Here is an 18,271-nt window from a genome sequence, read left to right as displayed (position 1 = left end):
TGAAGGACGAGCGCATGTCTTGTGCGTCCCCTTGCTTTTGTACCCCCAAGTACATATATGGCTCCGAACCCATTTAAACAATTCCGTTCCTTAATAAAAATCCTACATACCTTAATTGTCATAATCTTGCAAAAAGTGATACCCCCGCAAAGACCCGGACCTGGATCCAGACCCGAGATGTCGACAAAGCATTTCATCAACGATCCCACCCTTTTGGTGAACTCGGCCCTTCAGAGCCTCACGCTGACTAATCCTTCCGTCGCCTTGGATGCCGACAACAAAATCGTCTACAAGAGACCTAGTCGTGGACCTTCGCAGGTTTCAATTATTAGCGGCGGAGGTAGCGGACATGAGCCAAGTTTTGGTGCCTTTGTTGGCTCCGGCCTGCTCTCCGCCGCGGTGGCCGGCACTATCTTCGCATCGCCTAGCGCAGAGCAGATTCGCAAGGCGATAACTTCGAGGGTGGACACCGACAAGGGTATTCTGGTAACAGTCATGAATTACACAGGTGACGTTTTAAATTTCGGTATGGCGGTTGAAAAGGCCAAGGCTGCCGGTTTAAATGTCGAGATGGTTGTCGTCGGCGATGATGTTGGCGTCGGGAGAGAAAAGGGGGGAAAGGTGGGTAGGAGAGGAATTGCCGGGACGGTGTTAGTGCACAAGATCTCTGGTGCCCTCGCAGCCCAGGGACGTAGTCTCGAGGAAGTTTACAGGGTCGCCAAACTCACAGCAGCCAACCTAGTAAGTGTCGGGGCGAGTCTCGAACACGTCCATGTGCCTGGGAGAGCAGCGGATCCGAAAACCGGCGCGAGCCTTAGAGCTGACGAGGTTGAAGTCGGGATGGGAATCCATAACGAGGCTGGGTCGGGACGAGCGAAGGTTAAGCTTCCGGAGCTTGTGAGCACGATGCTCTCCCAACTATTAGACCAGAACGACAAGGACAGGGCATTTCTCAATGTCAACTCCAATGAGGTTGTTCTGCTTGTGAATAATCTTGGAGGCGTCAGTGCCCTCGAACTGGGCGGTATCACTACGGAGGTTATGACGCAATTAGAATCTTGGGGTATCCAGCCTGTGAGGATTCTGAGTGGAACTTACAGTGAGTATATGTCGTGGTTATGAATGGTGTCAGTTACTAATCGCAAATACTTTAGTGACGAGTCTGAATGGACTGGGGTTCAGCATCTCATTACTCAATGTGGTTAATACGGATATCGGTGGGCCGAGCATGATCGAACTGCTGGATTACCCATGTGAAGCTACTGGCTGGTCAGCACCGATACATAAAACCACCTGGGAAGCGAAGAACACTGCTACCAGGGAAGAAACCACCGGATCTGATCAAATTGTAAAGACGAGTGGTCTCAAGGGTGATGCGAGTGTGTTCAACAGTATTTTGGCCTCAGGCTTGCAAGCTGTCATCGCGGCTGAGCCAGATGTGACGAAGTACGACACCGTGGTTGGAGATGGCGATTGCGGAATTGGTCTTAAACGCGGTGCCGAAGGTAAGTTAGAGTCCAAATACTTAGAATAGTCATAAGCTAATCCTATATAGCTGTCCTTAAGCACCTGCAAGAGAAGGCTGCAACTGGAGATGTCGTTGTTGACGTTGCTCATATTGTCACAGTAGTCGAGAAAGAGATGGACGGTACGTCGGGTGCGTTGTTCGCTATCTTCCTCAACGCTCTTGTACACGCACTCCGTGTCCTGGCGCCAGGCGACGCTACCCCACAACTCTGGGCCGGCGCTCTGAAGCAGAGCTGTGACGCGCTTTCAAGATACACACCAGCCAGACCTGGCGATCGCACATTGGTAGATGCTCTATATCCGTTCGTCGAGGTCCTTGGAAAGACTGGTGATCTCAAGAAAGCCGCTGAAGCATCTAAGAAGGGCGCCGAAGATACCAAGGGCATGATTCCCAGCTTAGGCCGGGCGGTATATGTCGGGGGAACCGGATTTGAGCAAGTACCAGATCCCGGTGCTTGGGGGCTGGCATGCTTTTTCCTTGGGCTTGCTGGAATAAAAACTGAAGATGAAGGTTGGGAGGCTATATAACCAGGTTATCGCACACGAGAGTTATAATGAAGTAATGAAACGGTGTGACAGTTCAAAACATGTATTCAGATTTAGTAGCATTTGCCTTAATTCATCCCTTGACCATGACCTTATCTGCTCCTCAATCTGATCATTATAGGCTGCTTTATCAAGCTATAACCTTCGTAATGAGCATGACACACGGCAAATTATTGCATCAGCATGCCGTCTCGACCCTCGCGCCTTTTGTTTACCTATTTTAGACACTGGATATAGTGAAGTGTATGCCGCGTAATGGAATTAGGGTTATGTATCCGGGTTCCTTTTTCGCCCCTCTAGCTGAGTAGAACTAGAATAACCGAATCTCCTCTCAAAAACCTATTAAATGAATAATATTAGCACCACTGATACCTATTCAAGGTGTATAAGGCAGGTAACGTACATCTTGCTGATGAAACGGTCCTTGTTTACAGGTCTGCCCTTCTTGCCACTGGAAAGTTTTGGCGTCTCGGTCCACATCTCCTTCACATTCTCAAGTACCATGTTGCAATGTCTGTCGAAAGCCTTGACACGCGCTAGTAGCTTACGGTTATTGCGGCAGGAGATGAGCACCTGGGTGTGGGATCGGACGGCAGTTTGGAGGATGGATAGAGGACCTGCGCTGAACTCGTGCTCTTCGAGAAGAGAGATCTCGTACTCCCTGTTCTTTACGTTAGAATGGAAAAAACGAGGGCGGTATAGGATAAGTTTGATTGGGTTGCATACGTCAATTCGTTACGAGGCTTCGTGAGAAGCTCCCTAGGAAAATAATATTAGTTTTAGTTTCCATCAAAGACAGACATAGTATTTCATGCTTACTGAATCTTTGTGTCGGCCATGATGATAGCTGCTGTCAAGTTGTTGAATTGAAAAGCAGCTTATGGTGGATTGGCGCAAGGCTGAGAATGCACCGTCACGTCCAATTCAAGAAATCTCTAAAGTCTTTGGTGCGACAAGGAAAAAGAAAGATTTGATTGGTTTAGAGATTGTTAAATCGCGTTAGTTACCTAGCTGCCTACTAGGTAGGTAGAATCATATGCCAGCGATATCCCCGACGGCCCCACTTATGTTTAGCACCGGAATTTTGTGGTCCTGGAAATAAGTATGTACCTATGTACTCTTTGTACTTCGGTAAAAATGAAAAAATATGCCCGCGGTTTTGACGACTTCAGTCTACTGAAGCTCTTAACTCGACTTTCCTCGATGCGCAACGTATCTTGAGGTCGTGCATCGAGCCAAAAAAAAATAGGATAGATGTCTTTCAGAGTCCTTATAAGGAGAGCTGGTTCAGCAGTGGAAGCTGCTGCTTCTCCTTGCTGGAGATCCAGCCCAACAATGCCATTAAGAGCCAAGATATTAGACCCTCGACGGACGATACGGGCACAAGTATGACTATGAAAATACCCCCTTTTCGTTTGAACATTGTGCTAATAATTAAAAGCAGATGTCTACGGAGTTTACAGGTAGTACGGGTTATTCTGATAGAGATTTCCCGGATGCTGCAAAAGTTCCTAAGGAACTAGATACGGATGATCCCCGTGATGTACTCTTCAACAATCTATATGGTCTGCGGACCATCGAACTTAACCGACCAGAGAAGTTAAATGCTCTCGATGGCTCGATGATTCGAAAGATCTTTCCACGATTAGTCGAATGGGAGAAATCAGATTTAGCAAACGTGATTGTCGTTAAAGGTGCCGGCGGGGCATTTTGCTCAGGAGGTGATGTGGCTGCGCTCGCGACACAGAATAAAGAGGGCCCAGAAGGCCAGCGCAAGTCAATGGAGTACTTCTCTCTAGAATACCAGCTGGACCACTATATTGCAACATATCGAAAGCCGTATATCGCATTCATGGATGGATATACTATGGGTGGAGGTGTTGGACTTAGTGTCCACGCTCCGTTCCGTATTGCCACCGAGAGAACGGTTTTCGCCATGCCAGAGACCAAAATAGGCTTCTTCCCCGATGTCGGGGCCTCATTCTTCCTACCTAGAATGCCAGGCTCTGTAGGCACTTACCTAGCACTTACAAGCAGTCGCTTACACGGAGCAAACGTGTTCTATTCAGGTCTTGCGACACACTACTTACACTCGACGAGTTTGCCTAGTTTAGAATCGCGTCTGGCTGAATTGCGATTCAGGGATTATGACAGTTTAGAAGACCGCCTAGCTATCATCGAAATGACCATCGAAGAGTATGCTACAGGTCTCCCTCACGACGTTCCTATCCTACTGCGCGGAGAACTCCGGAAAGCCATTGACCGGTGTTTCAGCAAAGACACCGTTGAGGATATTATAAATGCCTTGAAGCAAGAGCAGGGATCTACCAAGTCATGGGCAGAGTCAACACTAGAAACCCTGCATCAACGATCACCGACTTCAGTTCACGTGGCCCTCAAACAAATGCGTGTAGGACGTAGGTGGTCCATCGCAGAGACGTTCCAGAAAGAACATCAAATAGCCGCCAAGTTTATGAAGTACCCTGACTTCAACGAAGGCGTCACAGCATTACTAATTTCAGAGGAGCGGCCTCGGCCTACTCCGAAGTGGCAACCGGCTACATTAGAGGACATCCAGCCTGAGAGCAACATCACCGATCCGTTCTTCTCCCTGTCCCGTGACCTACCAGCGTTGGATTTACTGGTCGATAGGGACTATAACGAATATCCATACCAGTCCTTCGGCGTACCTACAGAGCTAGATGTCGAAACGGTCGTTACGCAGAACGGGTTGTCTCGTTACGCCGTCCGCGAAGAGCTTGTTCGAAAGAAGAAGGGTAGGCAAGGCATCGGCGCTATTGTGGATGAGATCTTGGCTAGGAAAACCATCGTAAATGACGATGGCAAGGCTGAATGGGTTGACGAGTGATAGATCGTGCTTATGGCGCATTGTGTCTTCGTGTATATTATCATCGGTCGCCACCGGCTACAAGTCAATAGCAGGATCGTGGGGCTGAAAATGTACAAAAAATCCAATGAACACAAGTGGGAATAGGAGCGATATAGGTACCTACCTACCTAGTACCTATCTAACAATCAATTATTGAAATGAATGTTGAATTCTGTAGATGACCCCTAAATATATAGGTACTTAGGTACTTACTATTCAATATTGTTGGAAGCTGGGATATATATCCATCTCCTGTCTATGAAATATCGTCTGAGTCATAATTAAATTGCTAAAAAGTGGGGGTATACCGGAATATGGGTGGGTTATAAATATCATCACAATTTTCCCCTCTTTAAAGACCATAAGGGAATTTGATATCATTTTTTTTTCTATTTTGTTTGAAGAGGAATACCGGACACTGCCGGAAGTGTGTCTGCCTCCAAGTTCTAACGTTGGATCTGATAGGCACTAATAGTGTGCCTTTTGAACTCGGCAAAAGTGGGTCGTGCTCTCGACCCCACATTCAACGGCGGTCAGCTACAGGTGGTCATAGCGCTTAGAGTCCAGGTCCCAGCAGTGTCCACTAGGTACCTAGGTATCTATCCAATCCAGCCACCAGGATGTGACGTCTAATCTGCAGATAGTACGCTGTACGGCACGTTTTCTAAAACGCGCCTGGTAAAAAAGCTATTAGCGCGACTTTCCAACCACTGCTTAACGCGTTGGCGTTGCTAGGTACTTCGTCTCCCTTAATAACTTGTTCCACCTACGTTGTACTTTTGTACTTCGTACTTCTAACCACCAATTCTCAACATCCTCACTTCCACAATTACTTCTATTTCTTGTAATATTCCCAACATTCGTTCTTCAATTCACGAAATCGTGCAATCCGTCCTAGTCAATTGGGATTGAAGGCGCTTAATCACCCAATACCTAAGGGATATTCTTAACCACGGGAATTATTTCTTACATCCAATTTCTCCTCGTACAAACGACCTCCAACACGACATTCGCGTCCCTACGGCGAATTATAAACACCACCTCTCTACCCACTGATCTTCGATCCTACGAATTGAACAGAGCGACATTTCTGTGACCGTGAGAAGTATTTTCAACCGCATACTAAATCTTCAATCGACACCGTCGCGTTTGCAATTGCCCAGTTTTGTTCGCATTAAAAGTTCCTCCCGACAATCAAGGCGAAAGCCTTCGAGCTCTCGACAATGCTGTCAATATCGCACCATCCTGATGGAGGTGACATGGCATCGCAAACCGCAGACGACGCAGGGCTACAAGTGAAGCTTATGGGGCGTAAGTATCGGCGATCCCTCACAAATCGTTCAAATAGCTCACCGTCATTTTCTAGTCAAAGTCCAATATACTTTTGATGCGGATCGACAGGAGCGCTGTCTTGCCCGATGGCCGAATCTTCTTCATGTTCAGACATATCCTATCGACGAACAAAATAGGATTGGAATTATTGATCTGAAGATCTGTCTACAGACGATTGCACAATGCAGTCCCGAGTTGATTAGCGATACCGAGAATGACTACACGGTTTACGCTTACGATTATTCTGAACCCGATGTTCCCTTGGTTGGACAAGGCATGCTCAGCTGGGGGTTAAACCAAGAACCGAGTTCGAGTGACAACCCCAGTCTTGTTACTGGCCGAATTACCAAAAACCCACTGGCCGTTGTATCAAATGGCATTAGAGAGACTCTTGAGGTCAAATTCAAGTTGACCCTTGTCACCAGAACAACACGAAGCCATCCTATTCTCCCTCACCAAATCTATTCCCAAACTGCTTCGATTTCTCGAGCTTCTCCATCCGCCCCCCCAGAGAATTCAGATTGGCAATCCTTCACCCGATCCAACTTGAACACTGCACAGACTTTAGGAGCGCCTATTGGAATTGGCACCATGGCTACTTCACAAAATCAACAAGGCCAGCCAAACTACGAGGCTAGGCCGAGCAGCCAAGGTCCACTGCCAACCTCAGAGCGCCGCACTACTTCCGTTGAACCTACTCTAAGAGATTCCGTTAGGTCTTTTGCAATGGGAATTCCTGACTCACAAGTGATAGCACCAGCCCCAGCCAAGGGAGGAAAAATTGCATCGCGTCCCGCTTCTAGAGCATCGAGCAAGCCTCCCTCGGGAAGACCTAGGGGACGCCCGCGCAAGAAGCCCCTTCAAGTTGAAGGTAGTACTTCTGGTATTGAGGACGTTACTGATGCCGATGATGGACCCCCACGAAGCAAGAAGAGAGCTATGACGACTAAAGTCGAACGTAACAACGCCGCTACATTTAGCGCTATGCCGGAATCACTTCGAGTCGTTGCTAGCACTGCAGGATCTATTCGAAATATCCGACCCGTCGCCATCGCAGGTGATGCACGTGCGGGTAATCATCAAGAAGTCCCACGAGCACCGACACCGGTCCCGATACCTCGTCTCCCAGGCTTCCCACAAGCACGAACTACAGCATCGAGCGGCTTAAGTCGCGAATCAATGCCACGCATGGAAGTCGATGAGTTTACGTCGACCTACGGCCAAGGCGCTCGCTCTCCTGCCGAATCTGCTGGGATTTCGCCAAGTCAGATATATTCCGATGAAGCTAGTCCTGCTGACATTGGGTCGTCTCCTCCGGGCCCGCGCTCTACATTGTTTAGTGCCCGATCTAGCCCGACGCCCTCGAGCCCAATCTTGCCCCCGATGCCATCGGCAAGGGTACAGCCCGATTCGGGCTTCATGAGTGGAGGACTTGACAGTCGAGTAGATGACGATGCGATCAACCAGGCAGCCATTAGTGCCCCGCAGAAGGCTGTTATGGCAGCGAAGGCGAAGCCTCGTCGGAGCCGTGCAAAGAAGGCGCCAGCTACTGGTCAGAGTGATCTCATAATTCACACTGAGGTTCCTGGACCACCCGAACTACTACCTCAGACATCGATCTATAACCCACCCTATCTGATTCGAAAGAATAGCGAGGCCGCTAAAACCCCGGTGGTTAACAGACCTCCTAGTTTGCCGCCTTTCCCCGAGCCATCAGAGAGAATGGAGTTAGAGGCTGCTGAGAAACAACCTATGGAAAAGGCAACGCCCACCGAGGTCGAGACTACACAGGGCGGTGCGATGAATCTCGGTACGGCAACGCCTATGGATTTGGTAGAAGACCAGAATCAGCTGGATTTAGATTCGTTCGACTATGACAGTCGACGCTTTGCGGCCTCTGTCGCTCCGTCGCTTGACAGCAGTGCACAGCCAACAGTGGAACAGGCCACAGCTGGTCTCACTGACCCTCCAAAACTTGCCGACCCGGTCCGCGAACCGCTTGCCGAACTAGAGCTCCCGATGGTGCCTGCGAGCGATCATAACCCACCCCATTCGATGTTAACAATGCCTTTGTCGGAGTCATCTTACTCCCAATCGGATGCTAATGGCTCTACCGATGGGAAGTCAAACAAGAACGTGGTGAAGAGACTGACCATCAAGCAGAAGCTGGAGGAGGCCGTCTTGTTAGGACAGCTCCCCTCCTATTGCAACAATTGTGGGGCTATTCAGACGCCCACATGGCGAAAAATCTGGAAGCAAGTACGAACTGGAGTCCCAGCATACCACGAATATTCAGAGAAGCCTGGCTTTGTCACCGCTATCACTATCCTCGCCCGAGATGCTTCCGACCATCCGACGGCGTACGAGATCATCAAGAAATCCTTGGGTCCAACTGATAAGAAGAGTGCTTGGACAGAGGTGCTTCTTTGCAATCGTAAGTCCTATAGTATTAGTTGATGGGGAAGTCAGACGGCTAACAATTTATAGCGTGCGGGATTTGGTTCAGCAAATTCAAACAACACAGGCCAGCGGACAAGTGGGAGAAGGACGAGTCACGACTGGCTCAGACACGAAAGAAGAGACCCAATAACAGTGGGCAACCTCGATCGAAGAAGGCTCGGACTAAGAGTGATACGCAGACGACTTTGACTTCTGAGGCTTTCCTCCCAACAGATCCTCTTGGCCCACCGGATGGCCCTACACCTCTAGAGGACATGGCTACGATACCGGTTAGTCAGTCACAGCACCAGGGAGAGATGGTTGAGGAAGTGAATCGGCAGGGTTCAACACATTCTAGAGCATCTACTCACTCCCGAGGAAGTGGGACCTTTGATAGCCCAATTGCCGTTGACGATGAGCTCGGACCAACCCGCCGAGTACTCTTCCCATCGCCACGAAAGGAAGGCGAGCAGAGGGTTCTAGGTGAAGTTTCCGTCAATATCGTGCAGACTTCTCCGGAATTTCTCAATGCTAAGGGTGATGGTGAAATGGAGAAGGAGAATAACGACTTGTCACTGGATGGAGTAGTCTTCACTGACAAAGATTTTGCTGATATATTTGGCACTCCTCCTCGCCCCTCCACACCCCCTCCCAATGCCAACAACAGTGGTCCCTTCAAGACCCCGACTCGCGCTACGCCAGGTCATCGACCGGTCACTAGGAGTGTCACCAGGTCCATGCGTTCTGTCAGGTCTATCAGTTCACCTAGTCGGATCCTGATGATGGATCATACCCCTACCAGGACTCCCCACACTGGTGTGGCTAAGCGCCACTCGCCGAATGGCTTGATGCCGTCGCATCTATTGGACGAGGAAGGGTTCAATACACCTTTTGCAAGACCTTTTGGTCATTTCCTGTCAGGTTTCAATCAGGATGCAGAACAGGAGTCAGAGCAGCCAGAAGAACAAGAACCTTTGCCTGGCATCCCGATCAACCTGGATGAGTACTTCGGCAGGTCAGAGCCCGTAGACTTCGGTCGCGCATTCGGCATGCCTGCTGTGTCTCCTGAACCTAAGAAGATCCGCGAGCGCAGCCCGGGGCATGACCGTCGGGTCGCAACCTACTTCGCTATGATGGAGGCGGGCACTGTTCACATCCCTGACGTAGTGAAGGGCAGACCTGTCGATTAAGTCCTTCGCACGCACATTCGCAGTTTTGTGTTAGTACACTTTGGTAACACAACGACATTGGCGTCTTTGGGGGTTGCATCACACATTTGTTTATTGCGTCTTTCCTATTATAATGCCTCTCTGAGGCTGGGCTCTCAGGAGCATACGAGATACCCCGCGGCAAGGATAATGTTACTTTTGATGTTACTTTTGCAGGCGTTTTTGAGAGGGGAGGAAAAGTCACGCATGGGCAAGTTCGAGCATGGCAAGGTGTGGGTGCAGCATGGGTTACGGTGTCCCGGAACGAGAGTCATATCCATGTCGGCGGAGGGCGAAGATGCTTTATAGAGGCGGAGCCTGTCGATGATATGATTGTTTGTATGATGGATGGGCATGGCAGGAGGAGTCAGTGTGCATGAGTTGAATTGTTCAAGGTTACAACGATTGCCCCGGCGTGGATGTTGCGTTTGTAGTCTCCTAGACCTCTTAGGTAGCTCCGCATTAAGACCCACCCGGTTACACTGAACTATTGACTAAACTGATGATTGATTTGCTGTGATTTGGACTTGTTCGTGATGGTTGGTATAAATGGCTGGCCTCTTGATACAAGACGACTCGAGGCATAGGGGTATTGTAGAAAGACTGAGTCGACCATTACAGGATCAAGGCGTGCTTAATTACACTCGTCACTATTATTTAAAAATCGACACAGAAGCATAGGTAAGCATATTTAGAAATAACTATCATAATTCCCTAAGTCTCCTTATCCTCATAAACCTCCACTTCAACCGCAGCCCGTCTCGATATCCGCCACCGGCCCTCCTCGTCCAAGGTAAACGTGATGACGCGGGAGCTCTCGTCGCCGAAGTCCTCGATGACCATGTCTAGTAGCTCGTCCGCGTGCTTCTCGGTCTCCCGACGTCGACGGATTTCGGCGGCGCTTACTAGGTTTCCGGACTTGGAGCGGTAGAGACGGCCGGGTGGACGGGGCGCGGTCCAGGGTAAGGAGAAGGGAAGAGTGAAGGGGAGGGAGGGGATGTAGGATGGTTCGGGTTCGCGGGGTGGGGTTATGGGATGCTGGATGCTGCTGCTAGGTTTATTGTGGGGTGTTGGTGAGGCTTGCTGTTCAGGGGGTTGGGGTTGAGGGGGCGGACTGCTTTTCCGCCGGCGTCGTTGGTGGCTGGTTGCCTCTTCTTCCGTGACTTCTGTGACTTCTGTGATTTCTGTGTGTTGGGCGTCTTGGGTGCTGTATTGGGTTGGTTGGGTACTGTAAATATTAGATCGCTGGGTAGTGAATTGAGAGGACCGCGGTCTCTCTTGGATGGATAGTTGCGAGAATTGGTTTGTGGGCGGAGTGATCACTCGAGACGACCAGGAACTCGCGGTAGAAGCAGTGGAAACAGGAGAAACAGCAAAATCAGGATTATTAGCTGGTTCAGCAATAGGTGGTATTTTTTGTTTTTGTTCAGATCGAGTTTCTGCTATAGATTGAAGCCGAGGTTGTGATTGCTGAGATGAATATTGCTGTCGTTTGTGCTGCTGTGAGCCAGCCGGCCATCCCAGAGACACGCGTCCATGTGCAAACCGTCAGTTCATCCCACCCTGGTCTGAGTATACGAATATCTCCTTGAACTGATGTGTACACTCAACGACGTTTTGGCATAATTGGAGGTCTGTTAGGCAGGTTAGACATGGATTGTCGAATGGGAGATGAAAAATTGTTGGCTCGTGTAAAAGAGACACAACCGATACTCGATGACGAGGTGAAAACCAGGACACTTACCAACATTGTTGCCAAGGTCTATGGCATTCAATACCTTGATGGTTAGGTCTGGGTTCACCTTTCCAATAATCTGAGCTCCATTTCCAACCATGAGGTGACAATCCTTCTCAGTGATATAATAGTTAGCTCATATTTTACAGGTCAGGAACCAGGAATTCATGTATTCTAGACCATTGGCCAAGACAATGATCCACTCACTCTATTGAGGTTGGCTTGAACTTGACCATCAGCCTCAAGGAAGGCCGTGTCGCCGCGGAGTTGGACTACCTTGCCCACGATGATGACGTTCTGGCCAATGTAGGAATCCATTAGGGTCGCAGAAATGCGGGGTGTTGAAGTAGACTCCATTTTTACGCCCGAAATTAAGACCGCTATAAGTTTAGGCGCGATCTTGAGGCTCAAATTTCATTGAAGGTTAAAGGTCTTTTTTCACGTTTCCGGTATCGTCGGGATACTAGAGTTGGGAATAAAGTTTGTCTGAAGACCGTTGAACTATGTCAGTGAGAAGAGATAGTGGGAGGCGCGACGCGTTAAAACGGGGCTATTTCTTGGTGGGGCTTTCCAGCTGAATGTCAAGGTTTAATTGACCTAAAAGCGGTTAAGGAAGCAAGGAGCCGCAACAGCAATATGAGCAGTCACCTATCCCAAACGACTCCTCAAAATACAGATCGGTCCTATCGGCCTTTACGTTAAGAAACGGTTAGTAGGCATGCACTCGGTTATGGTTGTCTCCGTCGTAACACGGTTACACAGCAGTAGTCTAGTTTGGAAACCCGGTTGGGCTGAGCTGCTGGGTGCTTTCTTAGCCAATAAGATATCTCGGGAAGCGTTTATCTTTGTCCGGAGATATGGCGGACCAGAAATTATTCGCTCAAGTTATTCGCATTTGTGCCCTTCCATGTTGAAGTATCGAGGCTTATAACCTGTGATACTTAGAAGAGTGCCAACCTGCAGGAGCCGAGAGTGCGGGTAGAAATAACCACAGTTTCACGGAGCATCCCGCTATTACATAATACCATCTATTTAACCAAAAAGATACCGACTACGGACCCAATATTCCAACGCCACCACAAAATTCCATCATGTTTCACAACGTTCGCTCCTCTGAGGAAGAGGTATCCTGAAGGGACGTCGATTTCTTGAGTATTTTCACGCTCCAAAGGGTAGCGGCGAATAAGGGGCTTGAAAAGGAGGTCACTACGATATCAAATCATTTTCCTAGTGTCTTTTGTGACGTTAGGATATTCCTCGTGCGGTAGTTCCGCATAATGTAGCATATTGATTCCATCAGTGGCCAAGAAGTCGTTAGTCAACGATATGAATACCACCGGTAGGTAGCAATTAAGACTTTGCCAATCCCCATTCGTCACAAGCTGCCTATTAGTATCTTCGACGCCTTCGCACAAAGCCAGAACCATAGCGTTTGGATACGAATAAACTCAACGCCTTACTGCGAATGTACTAGGATGAAAGAAAAAAACCATTATGCTCTTACTAGGCAAGTAGAATGCAGATTCTGGAAAATTGTGAGAGATCAGCGTTGGGGTATTGGCCAGACCTTCTAGCCAGCAAACCTAGATTTCCTCACTTGAATGCCCCCTTGCTCGAGCGGACGAACCCGGATCAGTACATCCGGCTCTGCGTATCCGGCCATTTGGTGAATGTGGTAGCCATATGTTCGTGTTTAGTGTTCGGCACATTGATCCGGTATGGGTTCCCGTTCGCCGGTAATTTATAGGTATCTCGTAGTCTCAATTTCATGCTCATGGTATACAATGACCGATGGGGATATTTCCAGTTCCTTTAGTATCTACATAGTACCTAGGTATCTTGGTAGTAAGCAGGAGTTTTTTATCCTTGTTCAATTACTTAAGAAGGGCTTTCTTCCACAAGAGAAATTAACATCCTTATGGACCCCCGGGAATAGCAAATACGATAAATTCCACATATATCAACAAGTCGTACTTCCCAATATTCCAGTATCCGATTATTTAGACTTCTGTCAATGTCGGGAGAAAGCCTAATCCAAGAGATGTCTAGAAGCACATCGTTCATGCCTGTTTGTCTGGTTTTTGACTTTCAACTACTTCTTCAATCGGATATGCACCTCCTAAGTATCGCTCAGCTATTTCTAGTAAGCCCAACAACGAGGATAAAAACGGTAGGATATAACTGATTAGATCGAGGATCTGATCTCAAGTTTAATCCGGAAATTTCGAGTTTTCGTAAGCAACTACTTTTATCAGAAAGCTCATATTGCAAATAGGTAGATTTGCCTCGGGCTAGACTACCAGAAAATAGAAAGGCAAGAAAAATATCCAAGGTAGATAGAGAAAGAAAGTTTCACCTAACAAGCAGATGAAAATTCGACTGGCAGTGTTACCCATGCTCGTGTTGCTACGAAGGGGAAAGGGTTGAGTTTAAAGAGTTGGGCGAATTTCGTTAGCTAATATACCACCCCCCCTACCTACCGAGGCAGCAACTTCCAAGACCCACGACTCAACTTGAGGAAGGCATTGGCAAATGCGTATGCACCTTCCCGGACCACTAGTGCCTCCTTCCCGAGCTTGCCTAAATTTAGTCTTTCTCTTTGCAGCAAACTTACTTTGGATTGATAATTCACGAGGTTCTACCTATCGTGATACGTATATTTGGAGATTAAAGTTGCTTGTGATGCTTTGAATGGGGCGATGAAACTGCGCGCTTAAGCTGTTCTCGACTCGCGTGAGCTAGGGATTGTACCTTTAACATTTAACCTTTACATTTCAAATAGACGGGCCGTCCTTGATAACCTCTCACCTAGTAGCTACTGGTTTCTAGAAAGGATAGAAATTCATTAAACTCCTGCTACGCTGCCGATACTTTACTTATTTCGCTCGTCTATCGAGTCCTTGATCGATATCCCCTAAGGACAAGGGCCGTGCAAAGTTCCACAGCAGGTATGGAAGAACCGGCGAACTTCTTTAGTAGAGACATCCAGGATGGCGGAAAAGATGGAAATCGACCATTTGATAGCCCGTATATGAAGGATTCAAGCAATTATTACCTAGATGCCTCACCTGGTGCCAACCTAGACCACCCCTCTATTGATCCGCTGTCAGCCCAAACTCATCAATTAAATCAGTTACCGATGGATTCGATTTACGTCCAGCCTTCGAGAAAAACGGCAAATCGTCGTGCAAAATCACAATCAACGATACCGCAATTCAACCCGGCTAGCTCCGAATCCCCCGGCTTATCTAGCGGATCGTCGGATACGCCGGAGTCTCACTCGTCGCAACACACTGTAACGCCTGAAGATCGTTCTGGTGTTCATGGTTTCCTGTCGGGAGAATCTCCTCCCAGTAAAAGGAGAAAACAGCGAGGCAAGAAGGATATGGACGAGGGCATCGAAACAGCCAAGCGAGACCGATTCTTAGAGAAGAATCGGGTGGCGGCAACTAAGTGTCGTCAAAAGAAAAAGGAGTGGGTGTCGGACCTAGAAGAGACAAGGTTTGGTTTAGAAAGCCAAAACAACCACCTTCAGATGGAATACAGCAGCCTGAGAAACGAGATAACCCAAATAAAATCGCAACTCATGGAGCATGCTAGCTGCAACGACCCTAACATCGACAAGTGGATTGAGAATGAGGCAAAGAGATTTGTAGTGGGAGCAGGCGAACGGTACGACCAGATGTTGGCTAACTTGGGCCATGCCCCTGGATTGGTAAATCGCCACGAAAGCTTCTCTTCAGCTTCAGGATACCCAACAGTCCCGGATTCGGAACTTATCAGCCCAGTGACTTCATCACACAGAGGAAGTATGTCATTCCCTCCTGGGACCATGATGCCGAACTCACCTGTCTTATGTCGTCCGGACTTAACACCAAGCATGCCAGAAGCTATGGCTCCTGTCCCAGCTGAAGAGCCATTTTCAACAGGTCATATGCATAATCCAATGCCAGAAGATATTGCCGGGTTTGATGGCATATCAATGGGAAACGATGCGTTCCAGAGCTCGGCGATGCCCGAATGTTGACAACGATGCAAGGTTTTAGGGGGGTAAGCTCGCGCTATGGTACAACATACGCTGTGCTTGTGTACCGGAATGTCTAGTGAAGCTCTAATGTCTGTCACTTATTTTTATCGACTTCCGGAACTAGACTCGATTGGTACGTGCACCAATGCGTGTCAATAGGCAACATCGAATCTCGCAAGATCTAGTACAAGGAGTTATATGCCTTCGGCGTGAATGATTTTCTGGGCCACCGTTAAGTGAGTGTTTCGTATGCTAGGGGTTATTTACGGAATAGGGTGCTTATATGCGAATTTTCGTGGGAGAAACTCGAATCGTAATGAAGGGGATCTTTTTAAGACCTAGTCTCTTGGTGCTCCAGAGAACAAGAGGCAAAAGGTCTTAGGGAGAAGAGGTAGGGGTGGGCTCGTCTAGTAATGTATCACGTCGACATTAATCGAGTCGGATGGGGGAAATAATGATGGAATGAGACCACGATCGATTCGAAACGCCTTCATCGTCACGGGTGCCGGACAGGGCAGGCTGTTCGCATCTTAGCACTAATACATATTAGCTTTGCTACGAAGCGACGATGGGCTAGGTAGCTCCAACATGGGAGACATAAGATGGAAGCCGGGCAAAACACTTTGATTTCGGCTTTGAATGAAATTTGTTGAAGAATTTTGATATTGCCTAATGTGACTTGATGCCTACTAGTCTCTAAGTTCTTAACGAAGAGGGTCAAGCGCCCCAAAACTGGTTGTGGAAGAATTATACCTCGAGATTTAGCATGGGAAAATACTTCCTGTTCTTCCTGTGGCCTTCTGATTACGGTGTATTGTTGGGGTAATCCGAAAGATCGTCGCTGTTGCGGCCGAGTTGTTCCATCCCGACCCGAAGTGGCTTCAGTACCCCTCTGCCCCTTTACTGAAGTTAGCGCCGGATGCTAATACATAGCTGACTGTTTTGTCCCTGCTTTGCAATTCACGCGGTAATAAAATGAAGTTAAGGAAATTTCCATCTAGAGACAATCAAATTGTATGATTCATGTTGTTTCTTTTGCTACTAGAGTAGGTTAGATAGTTACAGAGGCTCAGCAGAGTACTCATACAATATACAACCAAACACACAGACGTAATATTGGTCTTCAGTGCCTGAGAATAGATATCATCGTCTATTCCACCAACACCATCCCACTCTCCGGCGTCCTCTGCATCCTCACATTCTCCACGAAAACCTTGGTGACGAGATCGCTCTGGTGCTCTATAATCATCTCCTTCAGCGCCTCCCTCTCCACAACCAGCCGTCCCGTCTCCAGCAAATCCTTCACATCCACATCCGCAACATCCAACGCGCGCCCCCAATTCGGCACCCCGGCCAGCGTCGCAGACAGGTTCTCCCGCTGCGTGGTCGTGATGAATGTGCTGCGCCCGTTGGCCCGCCCCCAGTCGTTCGCATCGAGCACCTGCCGCGCCCACTTCGACCGGAAGTCCCGCCGCAGCTCCTCGTTCAGCACCCGCGCCTCCACCATCTCGTAGTACTCCTCCGGCATCGGCATCTCCATCCCGTCCTCGCACACCACGAGCTCCCCCCGGCGGTACCGGTAGCTCAGCGCCGTCCGCCACGCCAGGTCATACACCTTCCGCGTGATCTTCGTCCCGAAGTCCCGCGGGTGCGGCCCGAATGATTTTCCTCCGCCTTTCATCAGCGGCGATTGGCGCGAGCCCTGACGAGCTCCTCCTGTGCCCTTTTGCGGCCGCACTTTTCGGTGCGAACCCGCGACGTCCCATCGTGTCTTGGACGAGGCGGTGCCTTGACGCGTGTTGTCGCCTTCGTAGATTACGGCCAGATGCAGGATGTCCCGTCGTAGAGGCACGAAGAGGTGTTTTGCGGACCAGGACTCCAGGCGCGCGGGCTCGAAGGAGGGGAAGTTGAAGATGGTGAGGGGGACGGTGGTTACTGTTTGGTGGGTTAGTGGCGGGGTGGTTTTAAGACTGGGGTTGTGGGCGTGGGTATGAGAAGGGGGTTATCTACTTGGTTTATAACCGCCGTCTGTGCTTGCTGAGGTGGTGATCTTAGGGAGGGGGGCCTCTGTTGCCATTGATCTTGTGAATGTTGATGATGGTATTCGGTGCTGTTATTCGTTAGATTATAGTCCTGGATACTCGTTCCGTGGGTGACGTACTGGGACTGCTTCTCGGCATGTCTGTGAGGATAGGGTTAGGCTTCTTAAAGCCTCATTGAGGCCTCTTACGCCTTTGCTCGCCATAGTTGCGACGCAATAGGGCCGTACTTGACCGATTTCGAATTGGAGGTTACTTGTCGGCGCTGGTATTGAATGAAGTCAATTGAACTCCAGAAAAATTATCGAAGATGCGGTTAAAGATACGTAGGTACATCATATCGATAGGTAGGGCAGGATTCATTGGCCAATCAGACTCGGTTATTTCCACATTTCTGGTGGGTCACAAATGGAGCTTCAAAAAAGTTCCGGATTTTCGTTTCTCTAATTCAATAATCAACCAATATATCGCTTCGATACACCCCCCGCCATGTCGAGCTGTCAGAGGGTCGCGAGGCCCCTTGTGCAG

General features: G+C 48.8%; 7 protein-coding genes across 7 annotated transcripts; 4 read left to right on the top strand and 3 right to left on the bottom strand.

The window, feature by feature from the left end:
• Positions 1-177: 177 nt before the first annotated feature.
• On the top strand, positions 178-2,055 carry GGS22DRAFT_181875 (dihydroxyacetone kinase; the record flags this gene model as incomplete). Its single annotated transcript, XM_047963905.1, has 3 exons — positions 178-1,099; positions 1,155-1,505; positions 1,556-2,055. 3 exons carry the CDS (start codon positions 178-180, stop codon positions 2,053-2,055), a joined length of 1,773 nt encoding a protein of 590 aa, XP_047814879.1.
• A 60-nt stretch (positions 2,056-2,115) lies between these two features.
• On the bottom strand, positions 2,116-3,006 carry GGS22DRAFT_173200 (small nuclear ribonucleoprotein Sm D2). The gene is made up of 4 exons (XM_047962888.1): positions 2,893-3,006; positions 2,800-2,832; positions 2,477-2,734; positions 2,116-2,412 (listed from the first exon to the last, which is right to left on the bottom strand). The coding sequence occupies exons 1-4, from the start codon at positions 2,910-2,912 to the stop codon at positions 2,370-2,372; spliced, it is 354 nt and encodes a 117-aa protein (XP_047814878.1). The 5' UTR covers positions 2,913-3,006; the 3' UTR covers positions 2,116-2,369.
• A 402-nt stretch (positions 3,007-3,408) lies between these two features.
• On the top strand, positions 3,409-4,942 carry GGS22DRAFT_192529 (ClpP/crotonase; the record flags this gene model as incomplete). Its single annotated transcript, XM_047965276.1, has 2 exons — positions 3,409-3,459; positions 3,518-4,942. The coding sequence occupies 2 exons, from the start codon at positions 3,409-3,411 to the stop codon at positions 4,940-4,942; spliced, it is 1,476 nt and encodes a 491-aa protein (XP_047814877.1).
• Positions 4,943-5,883: 941 nt separating this feature from the next.
• On the top strand, positions 5,884-9,991 carry GGS22DRAFT_74910 (uncharacterized protein). The gene is made up of 3 exons (XM_047967998.1): positions 5,884-6,274; positions 6,330-8,729; positions 8,783-9,991. Exons 1-3 carry the CDS (start codon positions 6,187-6,189, stop codon positions 9,922-9,924), a joined length of 3,630 nt encoding a protein of 1,209 aa, XP_047814876.1. The 5' UTR covers positions 5,884-6,186; the 3' UTR covers positions 9,925-9,991.
• A 1,451-nt stretch (positions 9,992-11,442) lies between these two features.
• GGS22DRAFT_74906 (replication factor A protein 3) lies at positions 11,443-12,244 on the bottom strand. Its single transcript, XM_047967997.1, has 3 exons — positions 11,885-12,244; positions 11,687-11,789; positions 11,443-11,576 (listed from the first exon to the last, which is right to left on the bottom strand). The coding sequence occupies exons 1-3, from the start codon at positions 12,032-12,034 to the stop codon at positions 11,491-11,493; spliced, it is 339 nt and encodes a 112-aa protein (XP_047814875.1). The 5' UTR covers positions 12,035-12,244; the 3' UTR covers positions 11,443-11,490.
• A 2,174-nt stretch (positions 12,245-14,418) lies between these two features.
• GGS22DRAFT_197128 (uncharacterized protein) lies at positions 14,419-16,254 on the top strand. The gene has a single exon (XM_047965938.1). It carries the CDS (start codon positions 14,628-14,630, stop codon positions 15,702-15,704), a length of 1,077 nt encoding a protein of 358 aa, XP_047814874.1. The 5' UTR covers positions 14,419-14,627; the 3' UTR covers positions 15,705-16,254.
• A 429-nt stretch (positions 16,255-16,683) lies between these two features.
• GGS22DRAFT_173191 (ribosomal protein L4) lies at positions 16,684-18,134 on the bottom strand. The gene is made up of 3 exons (XM_047962887.1): positions 17,866-18,134; positions 17,715-17,814; positions 16,684-17,639 (listed from the first exon to the last, which is right to left on the bottom strand). The coding sequence occupies exons 1-3, from the start codon at positions 17,947-17,949 to the stop codon at positions 16,855-16,857; spliced, it is 969 nt and encodes a 322-aa protein (XP_047814873.1). The 5' UTR covers positions 17,950-18,134; the 3' UTR covers positions 16,684-16,854.
• Positions 18,135-18,271: the final 137 nt, after the last annotated feature.

The sequence above is a fragment of the Annulohypoxylon maeteangense genome, assembly GCF_022496945.1.
Source record: "Annulohypoxylon maeteangense strain CBS 123835 unplaced genomic scaffold GGS22scaffold_21, whole genome shotgun sequence".
Taxonomy (NCBI): Eukaryota; Fungi; Ascomycota; class Sordariomycetes; order Xylariales; family Hypoxylaceae; genus Annulohypoxylon; species Annulohypoxylon maeteangense.
Note: the sequence above shows the minus strand (reverse complement) of the source record. Positions and strands in the feature narration are given on the sequence as shown.